We start from the raw sequence: 12,616 nt of genomic DNA, 5'->3' as shown, positions 1-12,616 counted from the left end.
AGGTTAACAGTCTCAGAGCTTCACTAGAAACAGTGTTGTTTAATGGTTTTAGTAGTAATCTGGAAAAGGACATGAGCAATGAGGTGACAAACTTTGCTGGTAACACAAAATGATGTAGGTTAGTCAAGTCCAGAGAAGAGCGTGAGGAAATTCTGAGGAACTAACCAAGCTAGGTCAATGGGCAACACAATGGCAGATGAATTCAATAATGCACATTGGAGGAGAAAAACAATTGATGTACCTTCCTAGGTTCTAATTTATTTGAATTAGTTCAGAGAAAGGACCAACCATTTGGACAGTTCAATGAAGACTTTTGTTCAGTGTGCAACTGGGGTGGGGAAAAAAAGAAAACAAATGTTAAGGAACAGACTGGAGAATAATCCAGAAAGTATTATAATGCCCTTATATAGATCACTGGTTCACTGTCATCTGGAATAGAGTACAGTACTAGTCACACATCTCACATGAGAAATTGTAGAATTCGAGGGGGTTTAAAGAAGCTCTACTTCCAGTAAAGTTAAGCACGTGTGTAAGTGTTTGCAGAATTGGGGCCGAGAATTGTAAGCTCTTTGGGGGCATCTTTTTGTTATATTTTCACAGTGCCTCGCACAATGGGGCCCTGATCAATTATTAGGGTTCCTAGGAACTACTGCAGTACTAAATTTAAAACAAAAATAAAGTCTAATGGAAAAAATAATTTAGTCTTTTTGTTGTGTTTTTGTACAGTGCCCGGCACAAAGGCACCCTAGTACATGACTTGGGCTCTACTGCCCTCTTATTCAACTCCTTTCTCAGATAAACAAACCTCTTCTTTTCAGTCTCTCATCAAATTAGAGTTTTGCCATCCCCCTAATAAAGGAGGGCAAAAAAGAATGATTTGTGGGGTGGCAAAACTCTAATTTGATGAGAGATTGAAAAGAAGACGTTTGTTCATGTGAGAAAGGAGTTGAATAAGAGGGGACCTGATAAAAGTACACACAATAATAACTGGTATAGAGAATGTAGACTAGGAACTCCTGTTCTCCCTATCATGCAAGAACAAGGGGACATACCAAATGGAAATGGAAAAGTGGCAAATTCAAACTAGTAAAAGGAAATACTTTTTCACACAAAATACAATTAAACTTTGGAACTTTTTACCATCAGAGGTCATTAAAATCAGAATTTAGCAACATTCAAAGAGGCTCTAGGTTCTTATTTGGATAGCAAATATAGCCAGAGTTATAATTAATTAGTGGTAACAAATCCTTTAGGAAGGGATATAAAATCCCATGCTTCAGGATTTAAGTGTTATGTGTGTCAGGCAAAGGCAACTGCACCTCTGACCCTTTTGAAAGCTCCTTGAGAGCATCCTACTTAGCTTTCAGGCCACTACGTGTCACCTTTCTTGGGCAGAATCCTGTGACACTCTTCCATTAGTTTGAGGATTTAGGCTGCAATTCACTGTGATTATTGCAACTGGTCTGAGTTTAATCCAGCACTTACAATTCTCTCAGGGGACAATGACATGTTAACCAGTGACCAGTCAACCTTCATAAACAAAGCATTGTTTACTCAGAATACAGGCATTACAGAGAAAATATATCTTAAAAACAATAAACATCTTACACGCTGATCCAAGTTTGCCAAGCTATCATCCGTCTTCCACACAGAGACCCTCATAGGAATCAGAGTAACAGCCGTGTTAGTCTGTATTCGCAAAAAGAAAAGGAGTACTTGTGGCACCTTAGAGACTAACCAATTTATTTGAGCATGAGCTTTCGTGAGCTACAGCTCACTTCACGAAAGCTCATGCTCAAATAAATTGGTTAGTCTCTAAGGTGCCACAAATACTCCTTTCCTCATAGGAATGAATACTTCTAAACCCCTCTCACAGGTTCTGTTCTGCTTGGTGACAGTGTCATGTCAATTCCTGGACTGAGGTGGAGTGACTTAGTACTTCCTTTCCCCCAGGGTGGTCACTTTATACAGTTCTCAGCTCTTTGTTTGTTAGTCTACTGTAAACAGTTCAAACCAGGATGTCCAATTTCCCCCCAAGTGGGTAAGGCTTTTTCAGACTAGCTACATTAACCCCCACCTCCCTTCCTGCAGTAAACTCCTATAATTCCCCCCTCCCCGCATCACCTGCTGTGGAGCTGAAGTATGAACCCTAGCCCATACGATACCTGTAATGTTTATAAAGTTGATACAGTATTCTCAAAGATAGTCCATGTGTCCATAATATCTGTCATATTACAAGCTAAGCTGTAACTTTCATAGGGGGTGGGTGATAAGATTATCCCACATCTGCCTAATGTGTGGTTCCTTTCACCTTCTTCCTGAGCATCTGGTGCTGGCAATTGTTGGGAACAGTATACTGGACTGAGTGATCCAGTATGGCAGTTCCTATGAATTTCACTAGGCTCTTAGGGCAACATTTTAAAAAGTGATTTATGTATTTAGGCGTGAGATTGACTTTTAATGAGATTTAGGCTCCTAAAAGACAGACTTATTGACTAAAGATGCAGACAAATACCTAGTGCAATTTTCCTAAAGGGAGTTAGGTGCTTTGGAAAATCACACTAGGCACCTGATCTACTGACATCTTTAGGCATCTAAATACCTTGGTGCCTAAGCCACTTTTGAAAAGGGGGTTTTTAGGACCAGATTTACATACACGTTTAGATGCCTAAAGATGCAGATAGGCACCTGTGATTTATAAAAGCTTCTAAGCAAATTGGGTAATAATTACCTAAGCGCCAATGTACCTTTGTAAATCTGGCTCCCAGGCAATAATCCTGCAAGCATTTACAGGCATGCTTAGCTTTCCCCATGTGATTAGCCCCAATAAACTGAATGAGATTACTGGCGTATTAAACACACCTGTTGCAAAAACCAGCCTTTAGTTTCTTGTCAAGAGTTTCCCACAAGAAGCTCTGCCAAGGTGGGAGGGTAGAAAGCAAACAGCAAGCCCCAGGAACGAGGCGTTAGTACATTTTGTGGCCTGGGGGCGAAGTTTTTCAAACCACTTGGGCTTCTGGTTTCAGCCTTTCTGTGGCAAACAAAGCGCTAGCGAAATGATCCTCGTCAAAGCCAGGGGCTGATTCCCCCGCCCCGCAGCGTCAGCTTCCGCGGGGCTCAGTAGAACCCGCGCGCTCCTCGCCCCTGCATCGGGGGCCGCTTGCCCCGCCGCCTTGTGCGGGCCTTGGCCGGGAGCCGTGCGCGGAGCAAGGGGAGGGCCGGGGGGGAGGGCGGGGTGGAACGCGCGCAGGGAGCTGAGTGGACGGCTCGCGACGGCGGCGCGTGCAGCAGCTCCAGAAAGAGCCGGAGTTGGCAGCGTCGAGCCGCATTTCCAGTAGGAGCGGGGAGCCCGGTGCGGGGCTTGCAGCAAGGTGATGGGCTAGGCACCATTGCTCCACGCGCCCCGGCTTCAGCTCCCCTTCTCTCTCTGCCCTGCGGAGGGAGGGAGCGAACATCCCTCCCGCGCCTCTCCCCGGCTCCCGCTACCTGCCCTCCTCCCGCCCGTCCTTTGCCCGGGGAGCGCTCCCGTGTGGCACTGTGGTGTGGCTTCTTGTTTGTGAACCCCCCTCGCTTTGTGTCTCCTCTTGCACAGATGCTGAAGGTGGCAGCCTTCATGTGCGTGTGTGCAGCAGCTTGGTACAGCCAGGGTCTAGCAGCAGCAGCGGCGGCCGGGGGCAGGTCGGACCCCGGCAATTTTCTGGATGATAAACAATGGCTCACGACGGTCTCCCAGTATGACAAGGAGGTCGGACAGTGGAACAAATTCCGAGACGTAAGTTCAGCCCCTCCCCACCTACTCGTCTGGGTGCACCCGCGGGTGGGTTCGGCCCTTCTAGCTGGGGGAGGGCGGCGGAAGGGGCATAAGTTCTCAGACCCTCTCGCGTCTTTATGGCAGACCTTGCACGTTCCCTCCGCCCGGCCCCGGAAGGCTGGAGCTAGGCTGTGCTAAATTCTTCCCTGCAGGCTGGCTTTGATGGCATTGCAAAATATTGGCCCTTCTGCGCAGCCATCGCAGCGGTGCGGGCTGAACTTTTCTTGAATGATGTTTCCGCACCATGGCGGTGCGCTGAGTGTAAACACACAGCGAGCGAGGGGAAGATGTGCCTTCCCACGGTGGTGCTGCTGCTAGGCGATCCCTGATGTGCTCCTGCTGCTGAGCAATAAGGATCGATCCGGTCGCTCATAGGCCTTTAAAGAACTTTAAGCTAGAGCTGGCGGTGCGGGGGGATGTCGGCTCAACCGGGGGGGGGGGGGGGGGGAGAGGAAGGGGCTACTTGCGCAGGGTTAGTACTGGCATCATAAGTGCTGATCTTTGTTGATCTATTAACTTTTAAAGGACGACGCCCCCCCTTTCTTAAGCCCCAGGCCTCCTTGGAGGTGACAATACAAGGGTTAACTCGGACTATGTCTTTTGCAAAGGGTCACTCAAGTAAAGGAGGCTCCCCCGGTCGGATCTGGCTGTTGCATCGTTAGCTGTGGTATGTCTGCCATTCTTTCCACCTGATTTGAGAGGAGCCCTGTAATAAACTGCCCTCTTCCGTTTCCAGTGTTTAGGATGTCAGGTGTGAGCTATTCCAGAGCTAGTCAGTCACGTTTTTACTAGGGCATAGCCCACCTAGCTAGCTATTTTTTCCCCATTAGAATGGGAGATAGAAACACTGTACCAGCATTTGGCCTCCAGTGACCTCTGTAGCCCAAACATGAAATTCACAAGGCATCAAAGGAGCAAAGTGAAAAGAGAGGAAGAGGCAGTTGCCAGTGCAGGCAATGAAGACAAATCGGGTTCAGCTCCACAAATCAGTTCAAGTGCAATCATGATACTCTTGACAAATTGTTCCATGTGTAAAACGGAAAGACAGTAAGTTTCTGTTTAGAGTCTAGTGGTTTCTTCCCCTGAAATGAGGTTAACACCACTGCTATTGAAATATGGATTGTCTCTCTCTCTCTCTCCTGAAATGAATTACTGCAGAAATACTAATTTGGCTTAAAAATATGCTGTGTGTACTTTACAGTTTGTGTCAATATTGAAATTCATTTTGCAACACCAAGAAGTTCTAATGAGAAAGTATTAGTAGGATAACAGACTATATGGATAGCTGCTACTTTTCCTAAATACTTTTTATGAAATATACTACTATGGAACCTAAGTAAGGGTATAAATGGCTTGTATATCATAAGATATTTCAGCTCCATGGAAATGGTACCTGAACATTAAAGCGAATTCTTGCCCAAATATGAGCGTTAAATAGTGGTTCTGATGTCTCGGATCACTTCAGTAGTTGCCATAACAAACATGACAACTTAATTTAGTGGAAGCTAATGGGTTATTATTATTTTGTATACCATTACTGTTTGTTAACTTAAATGATCACTCTCCATTATCTTTGCCATGCCCTGGTGTATATATGTTTTTGTTTGTTTGTTTTTCAATCAATCAATTCCAGGAACTGTAAAGTCCTACATCTTGTAGCTTTTGTGTCACCCTATCTGCTCAGTGGATTTTTATTTATCCCTTATTGAATTGGCTTAAGACTCCAATATTCAAAAGGTTCGCCTCCTACAGTTTGTCGATAACACATCTCTGTAGTTGGCTCTAGTGATTCTGGGGAAATGATTTTTTTCTAAAAAGGAGCCATATCAATGCACTTCTGAACATTATAGCTTAATGTATATTTTAAGGTGAGATATGAACTTGAGAACTAAGGTTGCATGAATAAAAAATGAGCCAATTCTATGTTTATGGGAAATTCACTTCTACAATGTTTTACACAATTAAAACCTGTATTGTGAGTTATGTCAAACACCTCTTAAATACTAATATTTGTTTAAAAAAAATTAAGATGTTGTGCTTCAGTATTTTTTCAGAAACATGCAGTGCTGTGTAAATATTATAGGATGAAGTACTGTTGTGAACAATGCCAAACAACTCATAAGTTAAATTTTATAATAGACAATATCACTTCCATAAGATGTCTTCCAGACAGGCTGGAGATGCTAAGTGCTGTCTAATGTCTGTCTCTTGGGTGCCCATTGGCATATACTGGATATTAGCCAGATAATTTACTCTGTGACAGGTAGGTATCCCAAGGGTTTTAAAAGTAACTATTCTGAGTGAGCACTGAATACAGATTGCTTTTAGGCAACCCTTACAAGTATGCTGGTTTATTCTTTGTTTTTATATACATTCTCACGGTTTTATGAAGTTGATATTTCTGTGAGGATTTTAATCTTTCTCATACAGAATAAGAGTTGGTTGCTTATTGTATTGAAATCTAACTTATTAGGAAGTGGTTATAGTAGAAAGTCTTTTGCAGTGAAGTATTACTATCTTTAAACTGTTGGTGGGTTTGCAGAAATCCATAGAATATAACGGGAGCAAATCAATAACTGAATGTATCCATTTGCCCAGCAGTTTGCCAAAATAAAATAAAAGGCAGAACCAATTTCAAGTAGCCTTGAACTACTACCTTCAATTCTTAGATAACTGAGTAAAACATTTTAATGAATTGGTGAAATGTTATAAACACATCCTACTAGTTATACATGACTTATGTGACTTTTTGTAACACAACTCTTTGAAATTGGGGTTAGGAACTTCATTGGTGCTTTAAAAAGTTTTAAGAAAAGCAAATGTTGCCTCCTGCCTTAGGACAGAACAGCACAAATACATATACTTTACTTACACACACACACACGTATAAGGAGTTAAGATTGGAAGTGCAGCTTTGTGAGGCCTGTATTCATAATTCTTTTCACTATTCAGAAGGAAACTAGAAAAAAAACAGTTGTGTGCGGGAGATACTTTTTTCACACCAAAAAAAAAAATTCTATTAAAGACTTTATGAAATAATGATTGATTAATATGGAAGGTAATGACTGACTTCTGCCGCATTGGCTCAATTTCTTAAGTTTTTTTTTTATTTCACAATGAAAGAATGTTCATAAACATGATCTTTAACTAAATCTGATCTAACATAAATTTTCTTAACTTAATGTCTCCTAGAATGTCAGCATTTTAGGGAAAGTTTAAACAATGCAATCATTCATTAACTCAGTAATAATATTGGCTTAAAGAATCTTTACAGCTTTGTTCAGACAAACACGTAACTGATTATTTTTCTTTGCCTGGAGTGTCTTTTTTTCACTGCAGTCCTTGATCTTGGTGACAAATCTGTAGAGAATTATGGAACTGGTTTATAAGGAGACGGGTCTCTCGTGTAGAACGCTGGAAAGCTGTGTATATGTTGGGGGCTACTATACACTGGCATTGATCTATGTGCAGAACTCTCATGGACGTCACTGGTTTTGTGCAAAAATTTAGGATAGAATGTTAAAGGTGTTTTTTATTTTTCTTCTCAGAAATACTTTAGCCCACTTTTTTTATACACAAGGTATACTCATTCCCATGAGAGCCAGAAGTGTGACAGATCCTATGGATCAGATACAGGGCTGTATCTGAACTGTACTTAGTGCAACTTGTGCAGGAAAGAGGGGTAAAGGTGCTCTAAGGTTCCAGTTATGTTTCCTCAGTCTCACTGCTGCCTAGCTGCAGACCCAGTGCTCAGAATTAAGCAGTCTTCTCAGGGCTATTGTACTCTATACTAGTTTTCAATTGCCTGCTAAGTGCTTCAGCCATGCCACCTTTTCACTTAGCTACATACTGCACAGTGGTGACTGGGAATGGGGGGAGTGTAGTAGATGCCAATTTGAGGTGAATATTCTCTTGGCCAGATCCTGCTGGGTTTATGATGCTTTGTGCTGATGAACTGGAGCGAAGTGGCTGGTGAATAACCAGAAATCTGGTGAATGAATAATTCTCAAATTCAGCTTTCTTCTTTCTCTGTGGATTATCACTAATTCAAAATAGTAGTGTGCAAGTTGACTGGGTAGTGGTAATAGCATAATCTCTTGTTATAACATTGTAAACCCTACTACCTGATTTTTATATTAAACACTTACTATACATAATACAATATATCCAACAGAAACAAAACCTGGGAAAACTTTATTCTTTCTGTGACTTCTTTAAAGTTTTCTAGTGATCGTCTCTTGCTTCAGAATGCCGAATGCCTCGCCCCACCCATGCTGTTTGCAATAGGATTCAATCTGTGGCTTAGCTGCTGACTCTTTACTGCTTCCTAAAGAGCTGGGAGCTCAATATTTGGCTCAGATAGATACTATATGCAGAAGCACTCAGTTTGGTGCTGGTGGGGGAGCAGTGCAGACTTCAGCTCTACTCTGAGAAACCTGTCTGGGACAAATAGCTGATTGAGGGACTGCTGCTTGCTTGCCAGAGCCTATGAAGGGAAGGTAGGCCTGATATGGGACTACAGTAGTGATGTGATATCAATGCCACCCAGAAACAACATGGAAAAGATTACTGCTGGTTGTTCCATGCCTTTAGAACTGACAGCTAAAAGAAAATCTATTGCTTTGTGCACTTGACTGGGGAACCCAGTCGGGTTGGCTGTGAGCCTAGGAGTGATTGTCACACACAAAGGAGAATGAAATTTTTTTAAGTATCAGAGTAACAGCCGTGTTAGTCTGTATTCAAGAAAAGAAAAGGAGTACTTGTGGCACCTTAGAGACTAACCAATTTATTTGAGCATGAGCTTTCGTGCACGAAAGCTCATGCTCAAATAAATTGGTTAGTCTCTAAGGTGCCACAAGTACTCCTTTTCTTTTCTTGAATAAGTATGTTAGTTCTGGAAGCATCACCTTCCATTTTTCTAGATGGGATCAAGCACTTCAGTGCATACATTTATTTAACAAATAATGGCCAACATGTCCTTTGAAAGTCCATAATGATCAACTGAAGAATTTGGGTATCTGAGGAGAGACATCAACTATTATTGATGTTATAAACAATGTGAAGTATTCTTTCCTACTGATGCTGTTTTGTATTATTGGGAAAAGGCTTTTACCATAGTTAAAGGACAGGATACTAATTGGAAAGTAGTACTTCATTCTGAATGTTTTAGCAGGTTTATAATCTACAATAAATTGCATTTTATGAGAGACCCGTGGGTGATTTACAAAGACCCTTCTGATTAGCAATGCTAAAATAAGACACACATTGACTTTGTGACATAAGGTTACTTGGTCATTTTATATACCTTTTTTGAAAACTTTTACTCTGTGCAACCATCTGTAGAAGATTTTTATGCAGCTTCTATATTTGTTAGTTTCTGGAATATAGTGATACAAAGTCCTAACTAGCTTTGGCTGTCACATCTAGATTATCTATAGTTTGAGACTGCTCACAATTGCACCACCTGAGTAAGGTTAGTATGGACACTAAACTGGGAGGAGAGGTAGATACGCTGGAGGGTAGGGATAGGATACAGAGGGCCCTAGACAAATTAGAGGATTGGGCCAAAAGAAATCTGATGAGGTTCAACAATGACAAGTACAGAGTCCTGCACTTAGGACAGAAGAATCCCATGCACCGCTACAGACTAGGGACCGAATGGCTCAGCAGCAGTCCTACAGAAAAGGACCTAGGGGTTACAGTGGACAAGAAGCTGAATATGAGTCAACAGTGTGCCCTTGTTGCCAAGAAGGCGAACGGCATTTTGGGCTGTATAAGAAGGGGCATTGCCAGCAGATGGAGGGACGTGATTGTTCCCCTCTATTCGACATTGGTGAGGCCTCATCTGGAGTACTGTGTCCAGTTTTGGGCCCCACACTACAAGAAGGATGTAGAAAAATTTGGAAAATATCCAGCGGAGGGCAACAAAAATGATTAGGGGACTGGAACACATGACTTATGAGGAGGGGCTGAGGGAATTAGGATTGTTTAGTCTTCAGAAGAGAAGAATGAGGGGGGGATTTGATAGCTGCTTTCAGCTACCTGAAAGGGGGTTCCAAAGAGGATGGATCCAGACTGTTCTCCGTGGTAGCTGATGACAGAACAAGGAGTAATGGTCTCAAGTTGCAGTGGGGGAGGTTTAGGTTGGATCTTAGGAAAAAGATCCTTTTTCACTAGGTGGGTGGTGATGCGTTACCTAGGGAGGTGGTGGAATCTCCTTCCTTAGATATTCTTAAGGCCAGGCTTGACAAAGCCCATGCTGGGATGATTTTATTTGGGGATTGGTCCTGCTTTGAGCAGGGGGTTGGACTAGATGACCTCCTGGGGTCCCTTCCAACCCTGAGATTCTATGATTGAATGATTACACACAATACTGATCAGAGAGGTGACCTCCATGGAATCTTGTGTGTCGTCCTTCTTGTTGAATCAATACTAAACCCAAACTCCAAGATGTGGTTAGAGGAAACTTGAAGGGTATGACTACACTTGGAAAAAAGCCCGGTGGCAGCAAGTCTGAGAGCCTGGGTCAACTGACTCGGGGTCAATTTGCAGTATGGGGCAAAAAACAGCAATGTAGTCATTCGTGCTTAGGCTGCAGATTGGCTTTAGACCCTTCCCCTTTGCTAGATTTCTGAGACCAAACTGCAGCTCAAGTGGGAATGTTTACATTGCTATATTTTAGCTCTGTACTAAAGTCTGAGTCAGTTGATCCAGGCTCTTAGACTTGCTGCTGCAGGTCTGTTGTGTGTTAGTAGTGGAAAGGTACCCTAAGAGTAATAACTTTCACACAATATTTAAAGCCAAGTTCCAATCCACTTCTAATAATTAAACATGCTACTTTTTTGTTGCAAGCATGTTAATTACAGTGTTCCACCTGGAGTTCTAGGTGGATATGGTGTTTGTTCTGTCGTGCAGTATTGCCTTTTACCTCCAAGATGCTTATATTGTACTAAAATGATTTTTGTGTTGGATCCTTTGTGATGAAAATATGTTTATAGCAAATAAATGAATGTAACTAGGAAGCTGTGATTGGAACATCTACGGTATTTTGATGTAACTATTACATGGAAGTGAATGAGATCAGATTTCAGACTGTTACACCAATGTCAGCTGTGAGGTGGGAGCATTGTAACGCTGAAGTTACTCTCTTGTCCTCTTTCACTGGGAAATGCTTTCACCTTCAACTCAGCTCCAGATGCATTACAATAATCCTGTCCAGAAGTGATTGGCTCATGAACCATTGTTCCTATATGTAAGCAGGGTCTGAATGAGCTCTCCCCTGACATCTTGTGAGGAGCAGAAATCCTAGTTTTCATTGATTAACACCCCGACCCCATTCTCTGATTTAAAAAAACAAACAAACCTGTATCAATTGAACACAATGTTTTACTGATATATATTTAAGATGACCGGCTGAGTCCTGCCCTTTCTTCTGATTATCTGAATTTTTGATTATCTGATCTGGCCCTGGTCCCAATTAGAACAGATAATTGGAGTTCCACTCTATGTTTTTAACATTTTTGTAAAAACAAAGATTCCACATTTTTTCCCATGGCAAATTGATTTCTAGGATACCTGGTGATGAGTGGGTCATAGGCTTTCAAATCCTGATGTGTGTTTTCCCAAATTAATGCTGGGTTCCTTTTCCCTCTTTATTAAAAGCTTTCTTTGCTATAAACAGAGTCAGTGCTTGTGAGAGGGAGTATTGCCTCATAGAGGTGCCCGGAGTGGTATTTAATGTTCCCAGATTAGTGGGTGGGAGCGTGAGCTGATCCTGGCTTGTATGTATTAAGAGGAACCCCTAGCTATTGAACGCAGCCCTTGTTGCTGCCAACTCCCACCTATCTGAAGGGTTACATGTAGAAGAAACTGGCTAAAGTTTCCTAACAAGTTGGAAGTGGAAGAAAGCATCAGTGTTAAAAATGCCATCTGATCTTCTAGGCTTGGAGAGTAGATGAACAGGACCCTGAGACTTGTTACATAAAACAATTAAATGTGGGCAGATCTAGCCTTGGGATGGCGTATATGGAAGCTGAAGTTGCCGGGAACAATGAACTGGGGGTCTCCAGGACCATGTTGAGCAGTGGATCCCTTAGTCCATCTAAGAAGGCCTTTTTTCTAGAGGGGAGTCATCCTAGGTGTGTCTTGCCCTTTGCTTTGCTAACAAGGCTGATGTATTGAAAGGCTTTTGTTTCTAACCTTTATTATTGGGTTCCTGAATTTGAAGTGGAGCAATACTGCTAATAAACCTTTTCTTTTTATTTTCCTGGGCTACATGGGGTGGTATTAAATCTGGGTTTCTATGATGTAGGCAAGATCAGGTGTTTTATCCAAAACCAGAATATGAATGGTGGCTGACCTTGAATTATTGTCAAACGTTAAAGGGTGTACTCTTCTCCTTCATCACATTTTGATTGAGGGTTCTACTGATAAAAGGATTGGCCTCAAATACCTGGCTGTAGGACTTTTCCATGGTGTAGTTTTCATCTTGGGTGGCCTGGTCCTAATTATATTAAAGCATGTACTTTAGTCTTTGTAATTATCTGTTATAACTCTGTAGGTTTTATGAAGGCAGGAGTAAAATAAAAATAGTTAACTGAAAATTTACATAATTTAAATCAGACTCCGAATGTTAATTTTTGCTTAATAAATAAGTCCATAAGAAATGTCTGTTGGGGAAACTGCTACAGTTTACTTAGAAAGTGCACTTCTCCTATGTAGGTCATAAGGATCCAATCTGTCTGAATACTGGCTGCTCTTTCTTTGATCTGCAGAGTGATTGGTGCTTTTCAGATATCAGTTGTG

The 12,616-nt window shown here is 42.0% G+C and overlaps 1 protein-coding gene across 3 annotated transcripts in view; it reads left to right on the top strand.

The window, feature by feature from the left end:
* The first annotated feature begins 3,217 nt into the window (after nucleotides 1–3,217).
* The window catches only part of SPOCK3 (SPARC (osteonectin), cwcv and kazal like domains proteoglycan 3), a 389,564-nt gene continuing 380,165 nt past the window's right edge, over nucleotides 3,218–12,616 (top strand). For 2 of the 3 annotated variants that reach the window (XM_048847639.2, XM_048847637.2), the window contains exons 1-2: nucleotides 3,219–3,371; nucleotides 3,593–3,772. In XM_048847639.2, coding sequence (XP_048703596.1) covers nucleotides 3,593–3,772 — 180 coding nt within the window. In that variant the 5' untranslated portion in view covers nucleotides 3,219–3,371. Of the gene's footprint in view, nucleotides 3,372–3,592; nucleotides 3,773–12,616 lie in introns of all 3 variants that reach the window. The other variant, XM_048847640.2, reaches the window with a different exon arrangement.

This window comes from Caretta caretta, chromosome 4 (genome assembly GCF_965140235.1).
Source record: "Caretta caretta isolate rCarCar2 chromosome 4, rCarCar1.hap1, whole genome shotgun sequence".
Lineage (NCBI taxonomy): Eukaryota > Metazoa > Chordata > Testudines > Cheloniidae > Caretta > Caretta caretta.
This window is presented reverse-complemented; position numbering and strand designations above follow the sequence as displayed.